The 21,414-nt window shown below is 58.3% G+C and overlaps 3 protein-coding genes across 4 annotated transcripts in view; 2 read left to right on the top strand and 1 right to left on the bottom strand.

Annotated features, from left to right (window-relative positions):
• Positions 1-15,661, top strand: part of FAT2 (FAT atypical cadherin 2) — a 67,797-nt gene extending 52,136 nt beyond the window's left edge. The window contains exons 17-24 of one of the 2 annotated variants that reach the window (XM_019535251.1): positions 399-542; positions 1,986-2,183; positions 2,410-3,217; positions 4,470-4,615; positions 8,669-9,110; positions 11,258-11,405; positions 12,865-13,457; positions 14,615-15,234. In XM_019535251.1, coding sequence (XP_019390796.1) covers positions 399-542; positions 1,986-2,183; positions 2,410-3,217; positions 4,470-4,615; positions 8,669-9,110; positions 11,258-11,405; positions 12,865-13,457; positions 14,615-15,144 — 3,009 coding nt within the window. In that variant the 3' untranslated portion in view covers positions 15,145-15,234. Of the gene's footprint in view, positions 1-398; positions 543-1,985; positions 2,184-2,409; positions 3,218-4,469; positions 4,616-8,668; positions 9,111-11,257; positions 11,406-12,864; positions 13,458-14,614 lie in introns of both variants that reach the window. The other variant, XM_019535252.1, reaches the window with a different exon arrangement.
• Positions 15,662-15,790: 129 nt separating this feature from the next.
• LOC109310184 (proton-coupled amino acid transporter 1-like) overlaps positions 15,791-21,414 on the bottom strand; it is a 34,846-nt gene continuing 29,222 nt past the window's right edge. The window contains exon 12 of the mRNA XM_019535253.1: positions 15,791-16,084. Within this exon, the coding sequence (XP_019390798.1) occupies positions 15,817-16,084 (268 nt within the window). The 3' untranslated portion in view covers positions 15,791-15,816. The remainder of the gene's footprint in view (positions 16,085-21,414) is intronic.
• LOC109309833 (melatonin receptor type 1A-like) lies at positions 19,304-20,208 on the top strand. Its single transcript, XM_019534704.1, is given in 4 exon segments — positions 19,304-19,484; positions 19,810-19,911; positions 19,914-19,964; positions 19,967-20,208. Coding segments are annotated over 4 exon segments (576 nt in total).

Raw genomic sequence — 21,414 nt, 5'->3', positions numbered from 1 at the left:
CACTGCCCCGAGGTGTAGAAACATTATAGACGGCAGAGACAGCCACGTACCTGAATATTTTGGCTCTCCCCCCATGGCAGGACACCCACAGTCCACGGGCTGGGCTTTAGGGAAGGCATGGTGGTGCAATGGTTAGGCCAGCAGGAGACTGAGGCTCTTTCTGTCCCCTCCAGCAAGACAGTTCTCCTCGCTCCAACCTCGTTTGCTCACCCACAGCACGGGGCTAACACAGCTGACTTTCCCCGACCGTGTGTTTTAGAAAGAAAAGCTGTGCCCCCGGCTAAGGGAGGCTGTCACTACGCGGTGCGTGCCTCATCGCCCGCCGAGAAGGTAGCTTCAGGGCCCCAAACCCAGGCCCTCCATGCCCCCATGACCGATGCATGCCATAAACCTTGCAGACTCCCAGCTACTCCCTGACGCTCCGAGCCACGGACAACGGCCAGCCTGCGCTGTTCGGCGACGCGGCAGTGCGCATCCACGTGTGCGACGTGAACGACAACCCCCCGCGGTTCTTCCAGCTCAATTACAGTGCGGTGGTGCAGGTAAGAGTGGGGGTCTGCTCCGGGGAGACACTCTTCTAGCTCTGGTCATTGCATGGGGACCCGTGGGATACATCTGCACGTGGCAGCAGCGTGCTCTGTCATTGCCACGCCGCCAACTCCACGCTTCTCAAGCACCAGCCTTGGAAAGGAAGCAATGAGGCCGCCGTGGTGCTGTCCAAGTTGCAACACTGGAGAGCAGCCGCAATCCAGGCCTGGAGCCTGGTCAAGGGCACCCACTGAAGCATCCTCGCCTCCTCGCTTCTAGGATTGATAGACCTGGATTGGGAATAAGGTGGGCGAGGCTTGTCCTCAACAGTGTGGCCGAGCACTCAGGCACCAGCATGCAGAGTCCCTCGGGGGACGAAGGCAGGGCAGGCAGGCGAGTTAGTAGCAAAGAGGGATGCTGCTTTGCACACGACAGAGAGGGCGGGATGGAGGTGGCTAGTCAACAGTGCCTTTCTATGCCGAGCCCACAACGATTTGCTCATGCTTCGCAGCCCAGACCTGCCGCCCCTTCCTCCCTGCCCCTTTCAAGCAGCTTAGCATCCCCAGGGAGGCAGGAAGGCGGTGTGTGGAGTAAAAAGGCTGCTTCTTGCCATGGTACTCCCTACCTCTTGGATAAGAATAGCTCCCAGGAGGGGAAATTCATCCAGCCTTGCCAAGCCCTCAGAGCTTCTGGGTAGACGGGAAGGAGCAACAGAGCCGTGGTTTCTTAGCACGCAGACACATCCCCTGCAAATTCCCCTTCCATAGCCTTGTCCCAGGCCTCGCATTCGAGTCTTGGAAGCGCTCAAAGCTGCTGGGAGATGAAAGGGGGGGTGAGAGGCAATGCGATCAGCTCCCAAGTGCCTACTTAGGGAGAAGGTGGCTCGTGTTAGAGGGCTCTTGAGCTCAGCACAAGCCCCAGGGGCTGGAAGTAGTGGGTAAGTGGGGAGACATCTGCAGAGCGCAATCCAGACGAAAGGCGATGCAGATTTGTAAGGACTGCAGGTAATTCCCCTTGCAACGGTGTGTCCAGGGGAGCAGCAAGGTCTCCGGTGCTTGGACCGTCCACCACAATGGGATGTGACTGTTTTAGCCACGGGGCTGAGGAAAGACGGCGGCGCGGCCTGTGGTCCGTGCTACGCAGCACAGAGGAGAGGGGCACCGCGGTGCCTCCTGGCATTCAAAGCCCTTCAACCCATTTTGTTGGGAAGCTCGATGTCTGCTCTGGACCGTGTGAAAAGCAGGGGGAGATTCAGAGCATGCAGAGTGGGCCGAAGCAAGGAAACCCCAGAGAGACCCTTACCTCGTCTGGGGCTCAGGATGCCTCCCTCCATCCAGATGAGGTGCAATTAATAAGTGGAGGGTTTCCAGGGGAGCTGCGGCGCCATGCTCAGCCCCGCTCCCTGCCCAGCGCTGAGGTGCTTCAACATTTATTTGGACTTTTTCTCCCTATTTCAGGAGAGCGCCCTGGTTGGTACAAGCGTCCTGGAGCTGGTGCTGAGTGACAGAGACGCCCCGGAGAACGGGCCACCCTTTTCCTTCCAGATCACCGAGGGGAACGACGGGGAGACCTTTGATGTCACCCAAGACGGCCTGTTGGTGACATCTTCGGTCTTGAGTAGAAGAAGCAAGGAGCAGTATCTGCTACAGGTCCAGGTAGAGCTTGTATGTGGGTCTCAGCCCAACCCAGCCGGAGCAACATCGAGGTGAACTAGAAGACGCGGTCTACAAGGGTGGGAGGTGAAATGGGAAATGCAGCAGGTTAGGACGGGCTGTCGTCACCAGAGCTCAAAGCGCCCCATCCAGCTCCCCATCCTCTAGGTCTTCAGCCTAGGATAGGGCCACGCCAGAGGGTAACAGGTCCTTTGATTTTCCCTGGCAGGTCTCAGACAGCGGCATCCCTCCCCTGTCCTCGTCGGCCTTTATAAACATCCAGGTGACGGAGCAGAGCCGGTTCGCGCCCTCAGTGCTGCCCCTGGAGATCTTCATCACGACCAGCGAGAAGACCTTCCGGGGAGGAGTGCTGGGCAAGATCCACGCCACGGACCGAGACCCCCACGACACCCTGGCCTACACGCTGGTAGCGGTTGCACCCCAAGAAGGCCGCTTCTCCGTGGGGGCCACGGATGGCAAGATCATTGCCGGTGAAGGCCTTCCCCACGGCCACTATGTCCTGAATGTGACCGTCAGTGATGGCACCTTCACTACCACCACTGGCGTCCATGTCCACGTGTGGTGCTTCAGCCAGGAGGCGCTGGACCGGGCCGTGGTGCTGCGTTTCCACCACCTCAGCCCCGAGGAGTTTGTGGGCGACCACTGGCGCAACCTGCAAAGGTTCCTGGGCAACGTCCTGGCGATGCAGCGGCAACACATCCACCTGGCAAGCCTGCAGCCCACGGAAGCTGCCGATGGCGTGGACCTCCTCCTGGCCGTCGGAGAGCCCCGCAGCACCTCCTACGAGCCCCACATCCTTGCCAAGAAGATTTCCCAGTCCGCTGGGGAGATGGACCAGCTGGTGGGGCTCCAGATGAAGAAGACCATCCATGTCCCATGCCATGGGCCCGATTGCACCCGGCGTGTCTGCAAGGAGACCATCCAGCTGGACCCGGGCCTGATGTCGACGTACAGCACCGCCCGACTCAGCGTCCTCACGCCGCGGCACAGCTTGGAGCAAGTTTGCTCTTGCAATGGTGAGACCCCTCCCAAGTGATCCATCCTTGGTGAAAACAAAGCCAGCCCCTTGCAGGTGGGATCCTCCTTCGGGGCACTGTGAAGCTCGGAGGGTTTTCGTGCACCTAGACGGATCCGTTAGCTGACCGTCCTCAGTTTCTCAGCCGGACACACGCTCCTACAACTGGACAGTGCCATCCGGTCTGCAGAATAATTTCACTGGCTGGTGCTAATATGTCTTTAAACAACAGCCATATCCCAACCACCCGTGCTTTGTGGAAAAATAATGGGACTGTGAGCAGAATTTCACCCTTTGGCCTCCCCATTAGTTGAGCCATTCCCAGCAAAAAAGGAGCACGGAAGATGTACCAGCCGCTGTCAAGTCCCCAGTCCAAATGACCAGGTGCCCATCACAGCTGGGTTCACCAAGGGCACCACCTTTGCTGTGAAGCTAGAGCAAGGCTCAGACCCAGGCCACTATAATCAATCCGCCACCACGTCCCATGGCCATAGAGGAGGGCACATGGGGGGACTGAAGTCAGGTCAAAGGGGCTGCCTGCTTGCGGAGGGATGTTGAGGGGTGAGAATGGGCTGGATTCAAAAGCCATTTTCAGTCTCCTACCAGGAAAGGCAGCGGATGCAGCAGAGGCATTTGTGTTGGTCAGGTATAGGGAGACTGCTGCAGATCCGCGCTGAGGTGCATCCGCAGAGATAGGGCAGGAAGTCCTGCCTGGAGTCGGTCTGCAAGATCAGATGGCAGGTCGGCTGGACCACAGAGTTACCGGGGGTCTGAATGGCAGAGGATGCCGATGGTCAGCCAGAGGGCCACTGGCAGGCCAACCTGGAGCCACGAAGGAGGAAATTCAGAGGAGCTCAGGCTTGGGGATAGCGCTGCTTACTGTAGGTCCAAGACAACCCACAGTCTCTTTGTCTTGAGGCATCTTCATCAGCATCTGATGAAGACAGCTTCCGTTTGCAAAAGCTTATGCTACATATCTATACGGTTACCCAGAGAGGTGGTGGCGTTTGCAAAAGCTTATGCTATGTATCTATACGGTTACCCAGAGAGGTGGTGGCATCTCCAACCTTGGAGGTTTTTAAGACCCAGCTAGGCTGGGATGATGTAGCTGGGGCTGGTCCTGCTTGGAGCAGGCGGTCGGACTTGATGCGACCTCCTGAGGTCCCTTCACACCCTCATTTTCTCTGATTCGGTATCTACTTTGGTTAGTTTATAAGGTGCAAATCTACCCTGCCTTCTATTTACATTTCCAGGCACAGCCGTAAGGTTCGGTGGACATAGCTACCTATGGTACCGCCACCTGAGCACAAGAGACTGGCAGATCCAGTTTCATCTGAAAACCCACCAGCTGCATGGCATCGTGCTCCTCATCAACGGGACTGCCACTGCCGTTCTGGAGGTAAGGTTCGCCGTACCCAGGGGTTGCTTTCTGCACTGACAAGCAATTCCACTTGCACGTTCACTGGGAAATACAGCCCAAGGCAGGAACGGGCTGAAGAAAGAGGCCCCCGCATAGTTGTGAGCAGACACCCATGGTGGGGACCCATCTGGTCATAGGGGACGGTGCAACCTGTTACGTTCATGGTGGCAGGAGATGCATTGAAATGACGGCTTCTTCTAGAAACTGGCTTTTTGAGCTTGGTGCCAGCAACTTATCACTCTTCCTGTTTGTCCCTATCCTCCTCCGTCCCCGATGCTCATTTGTTTCTGTCTCCTATCGCATCTCCTCTATTCAACTGCAAGCTGTTTGGAGCAAGGCAGAATTACAGTTCCTAGGCCAGGGCTTCCAAAGCTCCTGGACCCTGTTGTACTCAAGGGTAAAATTCCTGCTAACTTACATGGGAGCAAAGGTAGGCTGGCGCTGAGCCCATATGACAATCCCGCCCTGTGGGTAGATACTGAGCCAAGTCCCAGGAAGCCACTGGCTCTGGGGAGAAATGGCCTGTGGGTGCTATTGCAGTATATGAGAATAGCAGTAGCAGCAGTGGGGGGATGCAGAGTGCCCTGAGCCCCACAAAGTGACCCCTCATGCATGAGGGGCCTGATTCTCAGCTGGAGCAGGCGGGCATAAAACTCTGCTAAGTGCAATGGAGCTACAAGAGCTTACCCCAGCTGAGGCATTGCCCAGGGCAGCCATGCACTCCCAAACTGGTAACTCAAGGATCTCCCACCCTGCTGCACTTGGTCACCCACTCACTCACCGAGGATTTACCCCGAGGTCCTGAAGAAGCCACCTCCGCTGCTTCTAATGTCTCCAGTGCCTGAGAAGCGCTGAGCTGGGACTTGCTGGCACCCACAGAGGTGACCAGATAGGTCTCGGAGGATTAAAGGCCCTTTATTTGAATCCAGGGAAGGGAGACGGTGCAAGCAGAAGCCGTAGAAACGTTACCTCACTTGACTTATTCCACTGTGAACGAGCCAGGGTGCTGTCGCCCGTGCAGGGTGGGCAGGGAGCAGAGGCCGTTCAAGCTCCAGCTTGCAGGCCACTCCGGTGGGTTTCGTCACCTGCGGCAGCTGCCAGGCCTGGGAACATCTTAATCTGATATCGCCCCTTCCCTTGGCTGCCCTTGCCGCATGCCGACAGCGTTCAAAGGCGCGTGTCTCCGCTCCCATCCAGCTTTGGCAGCAGAGGGAAAGCAACAGCCCTCGAGAAAAGACGTTTTTGTCTGTTCCTCATTAGCTATAATGGGCCTAATTTGGGGCTGAGATTACAGAATGTTCTAACTGACTTTTTTTGTAGCCTTCCTGAGCCAATCCCCTATCACGGGGACAGGGATTTAATGCAGCAACAGGCTAAGGTGAAGGAAAAAGTAGGCTGGGGAATGCAAGTCTTGGGGACGAGTAGGCTGGGACATGCTTCCGAGCCCCCCCCCGCCCGTTTTTCTGCCATCACGATCCCAATTTCTTGAACGCTGCTCAGCCACGCGGCCTGGCAAACTCCAAGGGACAGTTCAGGGCTGACGTTTGCAGACTGCTGTGCTACGAGCAAACACGACCCAGTCAATCACGCCTTTCATTTACTGCCTTCTCAGCTGGTGTTTGCTGCTTCAGCCTCCTCGACAAATTCCTCCAAGGTTACACAAACACCAGCGGTGTCTTCCTGAACCCCCATCCCCCCATGGCACAGGAGGGGGAGGCAGCTGGGCTGGGCAAGCCCCATAAATCAATTTTTTTTTCTGCCTTGGGGAAACCAAGTCTTCACTTGTCCCCTGGGTCTGAACGATCCTGTGATGGATGAGGCTCCACTACCAATCTGTGGTGGGGATAAAACCTGTTCCTCCAGCACAAATCATGCAATAAAACCCTCTCAGGTAGTCTGGCCCCTCTGTGCAGAGGATACACCCATTCTCCTGAAGAAAACAGGCTGATTGCTACCAGTTCCTCCAAAACACACGTCTCCTCTTCCCCAGTGGTTTTTTAAGAGGCATTCCTCTCCATCTACCATGGGCCCTTCTGCAAGCGCTACATTCTCCTGGCCTGCTTGGCTGCATCCAAAATTAACCCACTTTGAATAGTTAATCCAAAATTAACTATCTTGCCCACTGTAGGGTCTGCCAGAGCTAACGAACCCCATATTGTTCACTGACTTGCTAGGGATACTTCCAGCAATAGCCATTGCCTGAGGTTTCCCCTGTGGAGAATCCATTTGTCAGGCGTTCATGTCCATATAGAGCTTGCTCTACAATTGCATAAGATCCCATTCAGCAATACCGGTAGCACTTGCCTATTCACATCTCTGCCAGTGCCTTCTCCCCGCAGGTGGCTCTGTAGAAGAGGTCCTTTATGAATCAGTGGGGACAAGGCGAAAGAAAGCCTTTCTATTGCATTACCCCCCCAAAAAAACTGACCCTGGGAGATGTCCTTCTTCTTTGGCCATTTCATACAAGGATTTTAAAGACGAGTCTCAGGCAATGAATAGGATTTTCTCCCCTTCCAATAAAATGCAGAAGACAGCAGCGGGATTAGTTATTAGAAGCTCAATGATCTGATTGTGTCAAGCTGGAGAGGGAGTATTGGGTTGCGCCATTTATTAGCAGCGTTGGCTTGAGTTGCTAACATGCTGATAAATTGCTGGGGACGACAGTAGGGCTCTGTCTGTCTCAGCCCTTCTCCTCTTCCAACATAGCCTCCATTCAGCACCCCTCACTACTGCCAATAGGGAATTGTTCCAGCATGGCCAGCTTCCCTAGCAAAGACGAGAGAGTGAGCAGTGGCCAAGATACCGAGAGTTTGGCAGGCGGCGTCCCTTTCTGGCAGCCGAGGCAGAGACGCCCCGGATGCCAGCTCTGCCTCTGTGATCCGAATCAGACCGAAGGGTGGCAGGGGATGCTTTAAACATCTGGGTGAGGGAAGTCACGAGACCCTGGCATGTGGCTATGTTGTAGGAACGACGTCCCATGCTGCATGGCATGATCATGGACTCAGAAAATGAGGGTTGAAGGGAGCTCAGGAGGTCACATCTAGTCCAACCCGCTGCTCCAAGCAGGACCAGCCCCAGCTACGTCATCCAAAAGGTGCTGGAGGGAGGTGGCGCGGTCTGGTGCGTCGAGCACACGTCAGGGAGAGAAGACAAGTCATGGGTGTAGATCGACTTGGCCGCTGGCACCCTGGCTGCAAGTGCCCAGTCTCTTTATGTCTTCACCGCTCTTCCCATCCCGCATCCAAGGAGAAGGCATGACTTTTGCTGCGTTAGCATGCAGCACCTGCCACAACTGAGCCTTGATCTCCTGGGGGGCATGTTGGTGCATCATCACATCGCGCATTTGTCTGGGGGGTGTTGACACAGATGGGGCTTTGCTTCTAGCAGCGGACAAAGCTAGAAGTCCTCCTGAGGTCCTCCCAGCCCTGTGTAGCTAGGTGAAGACAGATTACAGAACAGGGATGAGGGAGAGGAATGGTGTTTACTTGATGCTCCCTCAGGTCTCGACAAAGGGACGCAGGAAGGACCAGCTCCCGTCTGCCCGGACTTGCACGCAGGATGCTCTGGGGTGCAAATCGGAGCAAAATTGGGCTCTGGGGATTACATGAAGCGCAGACAGTGCTAACAACAGACTCCTGGGCAGGATGGGGGGGTTACCAGCAGCTCCTGACAACCAGAGACAGATGCATAGAGGTCTAAAGCAGCATTGCACACCCGCGATGAACCTCCGCTCTCCATGACCCTTCCCCTCCTGTACTGGCCTACCATCCTGAGGCCTGGCTTGGGGTGGGACTATTTGATGTTCGCAATGTCGCAGCGAAGCCGCTGGGATCTCAGGGTCACCTGCAGTCGGCGGCTGTGGGATCACAGTCCTCCGGGTCCCATGCAGGGGCCCGGAGACGGCCCAATGTTGTGCCCCGACTGGGCAGGTCCCAGCTGGGGACTGAGAAATCGGACGGCCCCAGGGCCACGACTGTGGCATGACGGCGCTTGCACTGGTGCTAACTCTGGCTGTCCGGGAATGTTTTGCAGCTTGTCCATGGCACTCTTCAGCTCGGGTACCGATGCCCTGGGTACATCCAAGGGAACATCTCCTCCACGCTGCTTGTGAGCGACGGCGCGTGGCACTCCATCCTGCTGGGCGTGAAAAGCGCAGCCCTCCACCTGCTCCTCGACGGCTCGGGAAACACGTCCCTCCCGCTGCCAGTGGCCTGTGGCCGCTCTTACGGCAGGACCGACCTGCTCTTCGGAGGGCTCCTCCACCCCCCGCACCCCCAGCGGATCACTCGGGGGTTTCGAGGCTGCTTGGATGCCCTGCGGGTGGACGGCAACGAGGTGGTGCTCCTGCCCAGGCGGAGGCAGGCGAAGGGAGTGGTGGAGCAGGCGGGGATCAAGCAATGCTGTTCTCACGCCGGCGCCTGCAGCAGCAGCCCCTGCCTCAACGACGGGATGTGTGCGGAGACCCACGGAGGAGGTACGTGCACGCCGAGGAACGGGGCAGGTGACAGGAGCAGGTGAGGTCAGCAGGGCTAGGAACAGGCACCGCACTGATCCCTGGATATGCTGTGCCCAAAGCAAATATCTCCCGGGATTGGTGAGTACACACAACGCCCTCTTAATCGGGGTTTAGCAACCGGCTGAATGCACTGCTGCTTTTCTGCCATGGATGCAACAATGCGAGCCCGGGATAGCTGCACAGATGCACCTTGCGATATCCCAGGACAAACTGTTAGCGCTTCTTATCCGGGACATTTTTTTAGGATTTATTCCGGGACAACAGACGGAGACGCCTGAATGGCTTATCCTGGGATAAATGTGACATCTGTTTGCAACCTACAAGTCTTAGTGGATGGTCCCTTACAAGGGGAAGTTCACCGAGGATCTACTTGCCCCAGCAGGTCGTCAGGTGACAATGTGCTTGACCAATGAAGCAGCAAGTTAGGCGTATTGCCTCATCAGATTGTGCTCCTATTGGCCAATCATAGCCCTCGGGGTGGGACATTTGGTTTCTGAGGCATGCAGGTGGGACTAAAGATTTGGGCATGCAATGACTGCACGCGCAGATGGCCCCATGCTTTTGCGGCCCCCTCGAGCAGCCGTTAGCAGGGTGGAAGTCATGCAAAAGCTAATCATCTTGCCATGCTGCCACTCCAGGAAGGGGCAAGGTCCTGGCTGATAAAGGGCACCTCCAAGCCGAGAGAAGGACCCCTGGAAAGCTCACCTGTGTGGCTCGGGTTCACTGGGAATCCCTCACTATTTCTCCAGTGTCCAGCACGCGGCCTCACAAGGCCTCCAGCCACATGCAGTGCCTCCACCACATCCCAGGGGCAGGGTGGTAGGGAAATGATGTTGTTTCACAGATAGGAACCTGTTGTGCCCATCAGCCAAGGGCCAAAATTCACAGGCATCCAGGGCCCGAACTCCCAGGGGAACAGCGGGAAAGAGTTGGCTCCGAGTGACGTGCCCAAGGTCACCCCAGGAATCGGTGGCAGAGCAGGGGCACCACAGCCAAGCATCCAGCTAGCAGCCTGTGCACTGCCTCGTCCCGCCCCTTCGTGCATCCAGTCGCCAGGGGACTGAAGCATGGGATCTGCTGCTAACGAGGGACCACCCAGGCAACACCGGGCCTTTCCAGCCAGTCCCGCTCCGCCTGGGCCCTCTCCGGCTGCAGTCCCATCTTCTCGCAGGGCAGGAGCCCTGGAGGTGGCTTCGATGCCACGGCAGGATGTAGGCAGGCAGGGGCAGGGGAAGCCTGGGAGTTTGTCTCAGCTCCTGCCGGGCAAGCAGCTCCCTCGGGGCAGGGGCCGCCCGAGACGCCCGGTAGGTTCCCGTCGGCTCTGCATCTGCTTGGAGCCCGTGAACTCGTTCGACTCCGGGTCTGTCTGGCTGCACCTAACCCTGGCTGCTCCCAAGTTCACGGAGGCACTCAGCCACCCCTGCCCCAGCCGTCTGCATGCAAAACACCCCCGCCCCTGGCTTCAAGAGCTTGCTAAGCCCGGGCTTGCCTTCCCTGCCAGGGAGAGAGGCGAGACGCTGCGCTTGGCTCTCACTCCGGCAAGACTCAGGCCACATTCAGTCAATGCCTTTCCCACGAGTCCCCTGGCACGTGTGCACAGCCAGGGAGGAGTCCGAGGGCACGGCAGCCCACGCAGCCGTGGGACACACCCCTGACACACGCAGGCTGGGGAGCTCTGCAGGGAAGCCCCTTCCTCAGGGCTGACAGTTGCCCAGGTTACCCATGCAGGGGAGACCTCCAAGGCCACGGCCACTTGCTTCGTAAGGGGGCAACCCCGTGAGTTGTATATGTGGGAGCGCATGTGTTGCAATGGGTGCACGCGTGAGAATGGGGGGGTGCAAGCACAGGCGGTTCACACACTAGACCAGATGGCCCTGGATTACATGGACGCACGCCCGCAGGATGTCTGTCTGCCTCTGTGCAGCATGCACGTCCCTAGACTTGCGGACCGACGTAACGCAGTTAGGAGGTTCACGTACCCTCTCCTTCCACATCCCCAAGCCCAGCCCCCCCCCTCCTTTCCCACATGCTGGCTTGTTCGTGGACTGCAATGCCAAACCCCCCGCCAGCACCCTCATCTTACATCTCTCCCTCGCCTTTTCCAGGTTATACCTGCGTCTGCCCCGGGCTGTTTTCTGGCCACCGCTGTGAGCTGGGGGACGACCCTTGCGAGTCCGAGCCCTGTCTGCACGGAGGGACCTGCACCCCATCCACAACGGGCTACACCTGCCAGTGCCCAGCTCAGTACCTCAGGTAAGGACAGGGCTGGCTGCATCTCTCAGCAAGGGGCTGTCCCCGTCTCACCTGGGCACTGAGCAGGACCCTGCCTGGATGCTCCACAAGACCTCCGAAGGCAGGACGAGGAATGAATTGCACTGGGATTGCGAGGTCAGGGTTACCTGAGCTTTGGGAAACAATCCCGGTTCCTCCCCACTTCTCCGGGTGTTTTCTTTGGCGCAGACTCAGAGCGTCTGTCTGGGACTGGCCCTAGAGATCCCCCAACTCTGCTGTTGGGGATGTTAGGAGACGGCTTCCCTCAGGGAGCTCCTCCTCGCGTAGAAAGGGTCATACTCTTCCTGACAGCAGACAGTACTAGTGCCCAAAGGGAGACGCAAGGAGGCTGCACATCAAGTGCAGTGACCCTCAGCGACAGAAGTGAACCTAACCGCCGCGGCACAAGCCCATCGCCGTAAGTGCATCACCCCTGGGTATTCCCACTACCCACATCAGTGTCTGAGCGTGGCAGGCATCCAGGTGGAGAGATGCCAAAAGCACAGGTGTGTACAGGGACCCGGGGCAACGAGGGAAGGGCATCAGGGGACGTTCCCCCAGGCCGAGCTCCGAGGGCCCCACGCCATGCTGCGGCCCCACCTGTTATATAGCCACGTGTCCTGATTTGGGCTCCTTGCAGTCTGGGAAAGAGACCCCCGATCCAGCCGAGCTGGACGTGTAGCCCCTTGAAACGCAGCAGGTCTCTGGGGAGAGCAGGCAGGCAGAAGTGATGGGAGCGCTCCCTGGAAAAGCAGGAGGCGGGGTGCCAGGGGTGCTGTCACACCAAAACCACCCCCCGCAGGCACGTCAGCTTGTGGGCTCCTAGTCAGGTGCTTGGAGCGGTTCCCAGCACCGTTTCCCCCAGGGTCCTGCTGGCACAGGATCTTCCCCAGGTGCTTTCCCCGCTTCCCTTTCTCTATTGGGATGATTTGCATCTCCGAGTGGGGCTGGAGTGCATGAAGGACCGGGGCGTTCAGGGGCAGCCCAAGGAGGGTGGCGGGGCTGGGGTCTCCCCCTACCAAAGCACCAGGGAGATGGGCCTTTGTGGGGGAAAGGGCCTGAATGGGAAGGGGGGGAAGACACTGCTCCAGCCCGACCCACGGGGACAGCGCAAGCTAATGCACATTCAGCACGAGGGCTGGGATCTCACAAGCTGGCCGCTCTCCCTCCCTCGCACCCTGCAGCCAAGGAAAAGGGGTGACCTCCTCTGCTTCCCCACGCAGCACCCAGCCTGCCACAGGCAAGCTCAAGGCCCCCCGCCAGCACCCCAAATGCCTGCCCGGGAGGATTTAGTCGGGGGGTTGGAGGAGACGTGCTCCCCAAGGGGCCTGACTTCGCTAGGACTCGGGCACGCGGCTCCCTGCTGCCGTCCGAGGGCACGCTGCAACCGAGCCAAAGCCTCCTGCCCGCTGACAGCCGGCGTCGCCCTGTCGCCCCGCAGGTGCGAGAAGGCGGCCGAGTGCCGGGACAACCCATGCCGCAACGCGGGGCGCTGCGTGGACGCCAACGGCACAGCCCGCTGCATCTGCACGGGCGACTTCCAGGGCACCTACTGCACGCAGAGGATCGTCACGCCCGCCATCGTGCCCGCCCGCTGGGGCGTGGGGCCCGCGGAGATCGCCGAGATCGCCGTGGGCCTGCTGGGCATCGCCGTCCTGGTGGCGGTCTTCGTGGCGGTGCGCAAGCGCTACTGCGGCCGCCGCGCCAAGCCCCACAAGCCCGTGGCCCGCGAGGACCCCGACCTGCTGTCCAAGAGCGAGTTCTCCAAGAGCGTGGGCGTGGGCACCCAGGCCGCGCCGTCCATCGAGCTCAGCCCCCTGGGTGACCGCTCGCCCGTCCGCCTCGACGGCACCGTGCCGGAGCAGGGCAGCCTGGTGCGCACGCCCGAGCTCGTCACCTTCGCCACGGGCCAGGCCCCGAAGCACCGGGGCACTATCGTGTGCAGTGTGGCCCCGCACCTGCCACCCGCTGCACCCGCCACCCGCTGCGAGGGCGAGACCTTTGCCAAGAGCACCTGGGCCAGGGAAGACCTGGGTCAGTTCTCCCCTTGTTCCTTATCCTCCCCGGGGCGAATTGGGGGGTTTGGCCCACACGGGTCAGGAGCCAAAGCCAACATGTGCCCTCGCCGCAGGGCCCCGGCTGCTCCTCCGTGCAGCCCAGCAAAGCGGACGACCGTGGGAGCGCGGCATGAGCTGCTCACAGTTCTCAGAGAAGAGCACAAGTCAGTAGGGATTTATTACGGACTCTCTCGTTACAGCCTGGAGCTCGTTGCCACCAGGTGTGGGGGCAGCCAGATTCACAAAGGGAATGGCTCAATTTTTTCAGGGAAGGGGCATCAGTCGCTATTGAGTGTAGGAGTGAGCCCTGCTGGGACCTTCAGTGCTGGAGGCTGCGAGGGAGAGAGGAGCAGGGGGAAAACCTCGCTCAGACCCCGCTCACTCTCCCTGCCAGCCTCCGCGGTCTGCCACCGTGCGACGCAGAGGCTGGACGAGGCAGACCGAGGGTCGGACCCGGTCCATGGCAGCTCTGATGTGCTAAAGGGATGTGACCAAGAGCAGTGGCCTGAGGGCAAAGAAAGGAGGTGTGAAGTTCAGGAGGAGATGCCAGGAAGGCAGGGGGATAACATGCCTTGAGACCCCGTCAGGGGGGAGCCCGCGCCCTGAGAAGTTGAGACGCGGGGCTGTGTCTGCGGTCACCCACCGCCCATCCCCGCACACCCAAACTCAGCCAGAAGCCGGGACGGACGTCAGGCTCAACCCGGCCAAGATCCCTTTCACTCATGCATGGCTTGCTGTGGGGTAGGAGGGGGCAGAGGGAATAGATCCTGCAGTTTGGGGGTTTTTTGAAAAAAAAATTATATCTAGTTATATATGCATACACACACACACACATATACACATACACACATACTTATACACACACACACACACACATATATACATGTCCGGTCTCCGCATCACACATACATACATATAACTACCTGCGTGCACACATATATGACGATCGGATTTTCTTCCCGCAGCCTTTAGAGCAGGAGAGCTGGCGATCAGCCCGTGCCCTCCCTCTTTCCCCACCTCCGCGGCACGGGGAGCTGGAAGTAGCTAGAGGGGGTGGCTCGAGTTGAAGGCCAGGCCACGGGGCGGGCGCGGGGCAGACAGATGGCTCCTAACGCACTTCTGCTTGCTTTCCAGTGTACCCAGCGGAAACCACCTACTGGCCTCCCAGCTACCTGGTGTCCGACCCGCAGGACTACCCCCACTACGACGCCCTTCCCGGGCCAGGGAAGGCCTCGCCCCATCCGCTGCCTCCGCCCCCGCCTCCGCCCGTGGCCTCGGAGCCCGTGGCTCTGTACGGCGGCTTTCCCTTCCCGCTGGACCAGAGCAACAAGCGGGCGCCCATCCCGCCCCGCTACAGCAACCAGAACCTGGAGGACTTCCTGCCGCCCGGCCCCGCGGACATCCCCGCCACCCCGTGCCAGAACGAGTACACCGCCATCAGCTACTACCCCGCGCAGCTGCTGCAGGGCGAGGGGGCTCCCTACCCCCCGGACCGGGGCTACAAGAGGGTGAGCATGCGCCTGAGCGTGGCCCAGCCCTCCTACGCGGACTGCGACGTGGGGCACCAGGCCGGGGGCCGGGGCCCACCCCTGCCTCCCCCCAACTACGAGGGCTCCGACATGGTGGAGAGCGACTACGGGAGCTGCGAGGAGGTGATGTTTTAGCAGGGGTGACCCCTGCTTCCCAAGAGGAGATGGAGCGTTTGTGGCGAGCCGTGGCTGGGACGGACGTGGAAGGGCACGGGAGCTGCTTGGTGTCCCCTTCCCGCTGGGTCCCTGTCCGTCCTCCCTTCACAGCTCCCCCGTGCGCGTTCGGCTGGGACTTGGCCCTGGGGGGAGCAGGGAGCCCCCCAGAAAGCAGCTGGGAAGCGCAGAGGAAAGGCCCCAGAGCAGCACTGGTGAACCGCGCCCTCCCTGCAAGAAGGCATCACCTCTTCCCGCCCGGGCCTGCCGCCGTCCAGCCCGGGGCTGGCAGGGAAGAGGCCAGGATGGGGACAGCAGGACTGCTGGCTTGCACCGCAGCAGAAGGCGCCCACGGACCGGTTGCTTGCATGGGAGGGGTCTGTCCTGCCTCTGCTGCTGGCGTGATTTGGGTTTCCCAGGAAGGACCAGCCTCCAGCCACCATCCGTCCTCCACGCTCGCTCCCCCTGGAAAGGGGAGATGTTAGCTGCCTCGTTTGTCCCCCCCTCCACTTCTCACCCAGTGGGCAGAGAGAGCTCGAAGCACCTCCAGGAAAAGCCAAGCCCAACAACGGCCGGCAATGGAGGCCACCTGCTTGCCCCCCAGCTCTGCAGGCCAACGGAGGTGGGAAGCAGGTGATGGTCCCCCGAGCCCCTTCACACCTGGGCTGCACTGCAGAGGGGTCCGTAGCATCCCTGCTGCTTGGGACTATGAAGGGCATGCCGGACACGGCCAGGCTCTCCGACTCCGCCAGCTCCACGCGGCTGATGTCCCACACGCGGCACCTGGCCTCCCAGCCTGGGGAGGACGGGGGGCAGAAGGCACTGCTGACAGCCCTGCGTTGGGTGCAGGGGACCACAGACCTGCCGACACAAGTCTTGTGCATGCTCGTGCGCATGTCTGGGCATGGTGGGGCTCACCGCGCTGGCGGGCGGATGTTCCCGCGGGGTTGGGCTGTGACACGGGCTGTGCCTGTGTGGCCGTGCGCCTGGAAATGTCACGCTGCGCTGTGAGCGGTCCCTTTGCTGTTTGGTTGAAGCCTGAAAGTAATAAAGAGGAATTTTTTTATCGTACTTGACACGCCACCGCGGGCCTTCCCTCAGTGGCCGCCAGGTCCTAGCACGGGTCCAGAGGTGGAGCGGGTTCAGGTGCACGATTCTGACCCCTTCGAGCCCCCACAAGCTGCTTGCAGATGTCAGCTTTGGGTCTCTCTAAAGTGCCCTTGCTGTCCAGACGTTCGGACCCAGTACTGGGTCGTGCAGCAGCCTAGAAAGCTAGAGCTGCTTCCACTGCTAACGGTGCAAACGTCCCACGTCCTCGAGGACCTTCCTGGTGACGTTCTCCCAAACAGAGGGGGAGTTGGAGGTGCATCCAGAGGTAGATCGGGATGGGGTGCAGTTGTACCCCCCTTTGAATCCAGCTCCACCCAAACTTTAAAACCAACAGCCTGGGAGGGGCAGCATCCATGCTGAGACAGTCAATTGACTTCAAGGCTTATTATCATCACCCTGATTCCTGCTAACCTCTTTCCACTCCAGACATGTTAACAACCCTCTATCCTTTTTAATGCTCTTGGTGCCCTGCTGTTTAAACTATCCTCTCTTCTGCAAGCTGGTGTCTGTCAGTCATTCTTGGCAATGTCTCAGCTATGTTAAAGCCCTGCAGACTGGTTTTAGTGCTAGTTAAAAACCTTAACTCAGGTGTGGTCCTATTAACTCAACTGTAGAAATGACTGGCAGTGAAGTATTGGAGGCGCTGTCAGGACAGTTAAGAAGGCTAGATTTTGTTTTATGAAGCTGCTTAAGAGACTTATATTTGACTATAAAGACTACAAGACTAACAACATAATACCTTGATGATTTAAGACCCAGGTAGACCAAGCCTTGGCTGGGATGGTTAGCTGGGGCTGGTCCTGCTCGGAGCAGGGGGTTGGACTAGACGTGACCTCCTGAGCTCCCTTCCAGTCCTCATTTTCTATGATGCTGACTTTTTTTTACCCAATTTCTTGTAATGTTTAAACTTGAGGTTTCATCTAGCAAAGCAATGCACGTTCCAGGTGTTATTTTTGTTTTCACTTTGATCTTAAACAGAATAGCATAGTGCTCCTCCTCCCGGCAAGCATATGAGAAACTCTTCTAGCTTCTTTTTAACTGGAGAAAAATATGCATCACATTGCATGTGACCATGTGTCTCCCTTTCAAAACCCCAGCTCTGCCCCCGGGTGCGTGCTTCCATCTTGCTTCCAGTGGTAGGGGTCAGGGTTTCCTTCCCAAAGATGGGGAATCTCACACTTCCGCTCCTTGATCAGCCAGACGGATGCCACCATAAGCTCGGGCAGCCCCCTGGGCTGCAAATCCAAACTGCTGGACGTGGTGTAGCCGAAGGGATCCCTGCCTCTATCCGCGACTGCCTGGGGAAGCCCAAACTGACCCATTTCTGAAGCAGACTGAGAAGCGAGCGACAGCTCAATTAACCAGAGCGTGTCGCAGACAACAGCTCCTCCGGGACGGCCAGCGGACCCTTTGTGACCCCGACACGTCCCACGGAGTAGCGGAGAAAGGGGGCAAGAGAAAGAGCCAGCAGCTGGGATGGTCGGCCCGGGACCCACTTTAACAACTGACCTGGCTTGTCCGGGAGGGAAATCTCACTCCTCTGCCCACCCCGCTCCCAGAACAGCATCCCCCGTAGCCACGTCAGTCCTCCCCAGCAAACAGCCTCCAAAAGGGGGGAACACCATCGAAAATGCAGCTTTAAGGCGCCGGAGGGGCTGGCCGGTTTCATCTCCCCAGCAGCCATCATATCGTCAGTGGTCCTGCCTCTCCCTTATCCCCGCCACCCCACTATCCTGCAGCTTCTGCTGGCCAAGGGCACCCATTAGACCCCCAAGCAAAGTGTCCCATGTCCCAGGGGCCGCCCCAGAGAGATGGCCAGGCTTCAGCTCGGGCAGAGGGCAACTACGCCCAGCGGGGAGATCTCCAGCACTGGCATCGACCAACATCCACGCGCTGTGCTCCAGCACATGGGCCCCTTGGTGCTAGCAGCTGCAGCCCTGCTCTCCTGGGCTGTGACAGCTTAGAGGCAGCTTCTGTAACCCCGGGACCATTGCAGTTCCCCGACACCCCAGATCAACTCCTGGGACTTCACCGTAGCTCTACAGAGATCAGGGCCCCAGCACACAGCCTCTGCCACGAAAGCGGGCCCCGGCGTCTCCCCAGAGCTAACCTCCCCCGAAGGCAGAATAACCCGTCGCCCGCCCTCGCTTCTGTGGTACCAGCAGCTCCCAAAACTGGCTCCCTCCTGCCCACTTCAAGGCTTCGATAGCAGCCCTTTGATGGTGGCTCCCCCCTTGCCCCTTTAGAAACCCATTAAATGTGGTGCAATTATAGCACGAGGTAAACAGCAGAGGCAAGAGCTCCCGAGTCGCTCCTGCGCTCGTCTGGCCCGCAGAGAGCCAACACTCATTATAATGCAAGCAACAGGCCCCTAAATTGGGACTGGCATCCCAGGTCGCAGTTCAGCAAATGAAGAACTGATCCAATATGCAGACTGGGCACCTGGTGGGAAAGACGATGCGTCTTGGGAAAGACTGGGGATTAAGGACAGAGAAGAAAAGACCCAAGGGGAATTTGAGAGCGGTTTTCACAGACAACGAGAATCATTAATAAAGCGGCTCCTAAACAGGTGCTCGTTCAGTCCCAAGGGACAGGACAAGTTGCAATAGGAACCAAATTGCAGTGAGGGAGCTCCAGGTCTCACTGAGATGATAGGGCCAGGCGCAGTTGTCTCCTCCAGATTGAGACCAGCGGGATGCAGCCCGGTATCTGCACCTTGCCCGGTGCCAGCGAGCAGCAGGCTCCTGTCCCTGGGCTCCGATTCCTCCCGCGTTGCTGCTGCAGAGGCTCGAGGTGGAAGACGCAGCCGTGGGCAGGGAGGAGTTAACAGCCCCTGCCCACCAGCCAGCTGTAAATGCAGGAGCTGGAGGGGCAGAGGCTGCTCCCACTGCAGGGCTTACCTGCACCACGGCCGGGGCCACAAACTCAGCCCCAAACTTCTCCAGGGTCCCGCTGCTCTGGGGGTGCTGCTTGGCAATCATCCCTCGCCTCTGCCCCGGAGGACGTCTATCTATCCCACCTGGGAGGGAGCATGGAGGAGGTGTCCCCGCAAGGGAACCCGTCTGAGGGCACCAGTGGGGCAGCAGGGCCCTACCCACCCTGGGTGGCAATAGCACTGGCGGGCATCCTCCTTGTGACCACTGTGGGGGACATCCTGGGCAATTTCCTGGTCATCTTCTCTGTCTTCAAGAGCAAGAAGCTGAGGAAAGCAGGTAAGAGCAGGTCTCTGCCTGGCCCGTCTCCCTGCCCAGGTCATGCCAGCAGCCCCGGCTCCCAGGCAGCATCGCTGGGCGGCACGGCCAAGCGCCATAAGCCTGGAGGTGGGCAAGCCAGCGGAGAAGGATTTCCCAGAGGCAGGACCCAGCTGCTCTCAGCCACAGGAGCAGGTCCCCCATCTCCCACGTCCCAGAGCAGATGGAGCAGAGCCACAAAGACAGGAGACAGCTTCTTCCCAGCCCTATCAGCTGCGATAGGACTTTGGGCCTGAACTTACTTATTGCTGTTGTTTCACTCCCCTCCCAAACCTGGGTGCTCCAGGCAACGCTGTCGTGGTGAGCTTGGCCGTGGCCGACCTGCTTGTGGCCCTCTGCCCCTACCCGCTGGTCCCGACGGCGATTATCCATGACAGGTGGGTGATGGCCCCCTCCGCCGCCAGCTCAGCAGCTTCCCGATGGGCACGAGCGTCATCGGCTCCACTTCAATGTCACCGGCGTCGCCGTGAATCGCTACCGCTACGTCTGCCGCAGCAGGGCCTACGGACGGCTCTTCTCTGGCATCAACATGCTGTGCTACGTGGCGCTGGTTTGGCTGCTCACGCTGTCGGCCATCGTGCCCAACTTCTTCGTGGAGTCTCTGCAGTACGACCCCTGGGTCTACTTCTGCAAGCGGATCATGCTGGCGGCGTTTCGGCTGACGTACACAACTGACGGGGAATAAAGATGCTGAGCCAGTCGGGAAGAAGAGAGCCGATTTGGTTACGGGTGCATGCATGCTATGGTTCGATAAACCGAATGAAACACAAGGAGGGGACACAGAGCTAAAAGAGGCCGATGGAAAAGGGAATAAGAAAGATACAGAGAAAAAAAAAATCTCAGCTCTGTTTTCGTGAGGCTGGCCAGCCTTAAGGTCCGGTTCCTTGCATGTGTGGTGTGATCCAGGCTGCAAAGGGGCACCGCACAACAAGGGTCGGGATGCCTTTTTCCCCCCTTCTACACCTTGAGATGAGCCCGTGTAGCTACGCGCCACTTGCGGCGTGCAAAGCTTAACACTGTGCACACATTCATGCGTGCACTCGTGACTATTAAGGAAGACTAGGAGATGGACAACACACTCAGTTAAAGCCTATGTGCAGGTCTCGGTGTGTTATAGGAGGGATTTTTCTAGGCAAATGAAGTCATTTAAAAGCGCTGTGGGACTTGGGGTAGAGTTTTCATAAGTGCCTTTCACTCGTGTAGCATCGCGTTAATTAAGCCGTAGCACAGGAAACAGCAGAGACTTTCTTAACAGCCAGCTTATAGGCCAGCATTTGTTCGGCTCAGAGTCTACAGCCACCTTATGATTTTCTCCAACTTGGCGAATAAAGGACAAAGATTTCTGCCTCTCTCCCTCGAGCATTTGCAAAAAGTTAGTCAAGGGTGCAATAGCCACCATCCAGTTATAGTGTCTGCTTTCATTTGGACCTAAAAAAAAGAGTTCCTGTCCCAAGACTGGATGGGAATCATTTCTAGAACCATGTTTCCTAGACTTACGCCCATGCAACTGTATTTAAGTTGGTCTTCTCCAAGCCATCTACAAACTTCACTTAACAGTTACCCTTGTAGCAATGGCATTAGGGATGCACAAACTCAAGCTAAAGGAAGTCGTTTTTTTTACGGCAGGGATTTTGTCAATATTGGCAGCAAAGACGCAGGTTTACAAGGCTCCTGCTATTCCCCGGAGAGGGCGAAGGCAGAAAACACTTCTCTTTTTCTTCTGGGACAAGGCCGCAGTGTCCTGAAAGGAAACCCCACCATCAGGAGGTTGAATCTGTTTCTGGAGACAGCTGTCAGCAGCGAGTCTGAATGCCCATTAGATGGAAACCTGCCACGATGAGACCGAGTTGGAGGCAGAAGACAATTGACACGGTAGACAAGCCCTTTGCAA

Source organism: Crocodylus porosus, unplaced genomic scaffold (genome assembly GCF_001723895.1).
Source record: "Crocodylus porosus isolate Cpor-Errol unplaced genomic scaffold, CroPor_comp1, whole genome shotgun sequence".
In the NCBI taxonomy this organism is placed as follows: Eukaryota; Metazoa; Chordata; order Crocodylia; family Crocodylidae; genus Crocodylus; species Crocodylus porosus.
The sequence above is the reverse complement of the archived record's forward strand: the minus strand, read 5'-3'. Positions and strand labels throughout refer to the sequence as shown.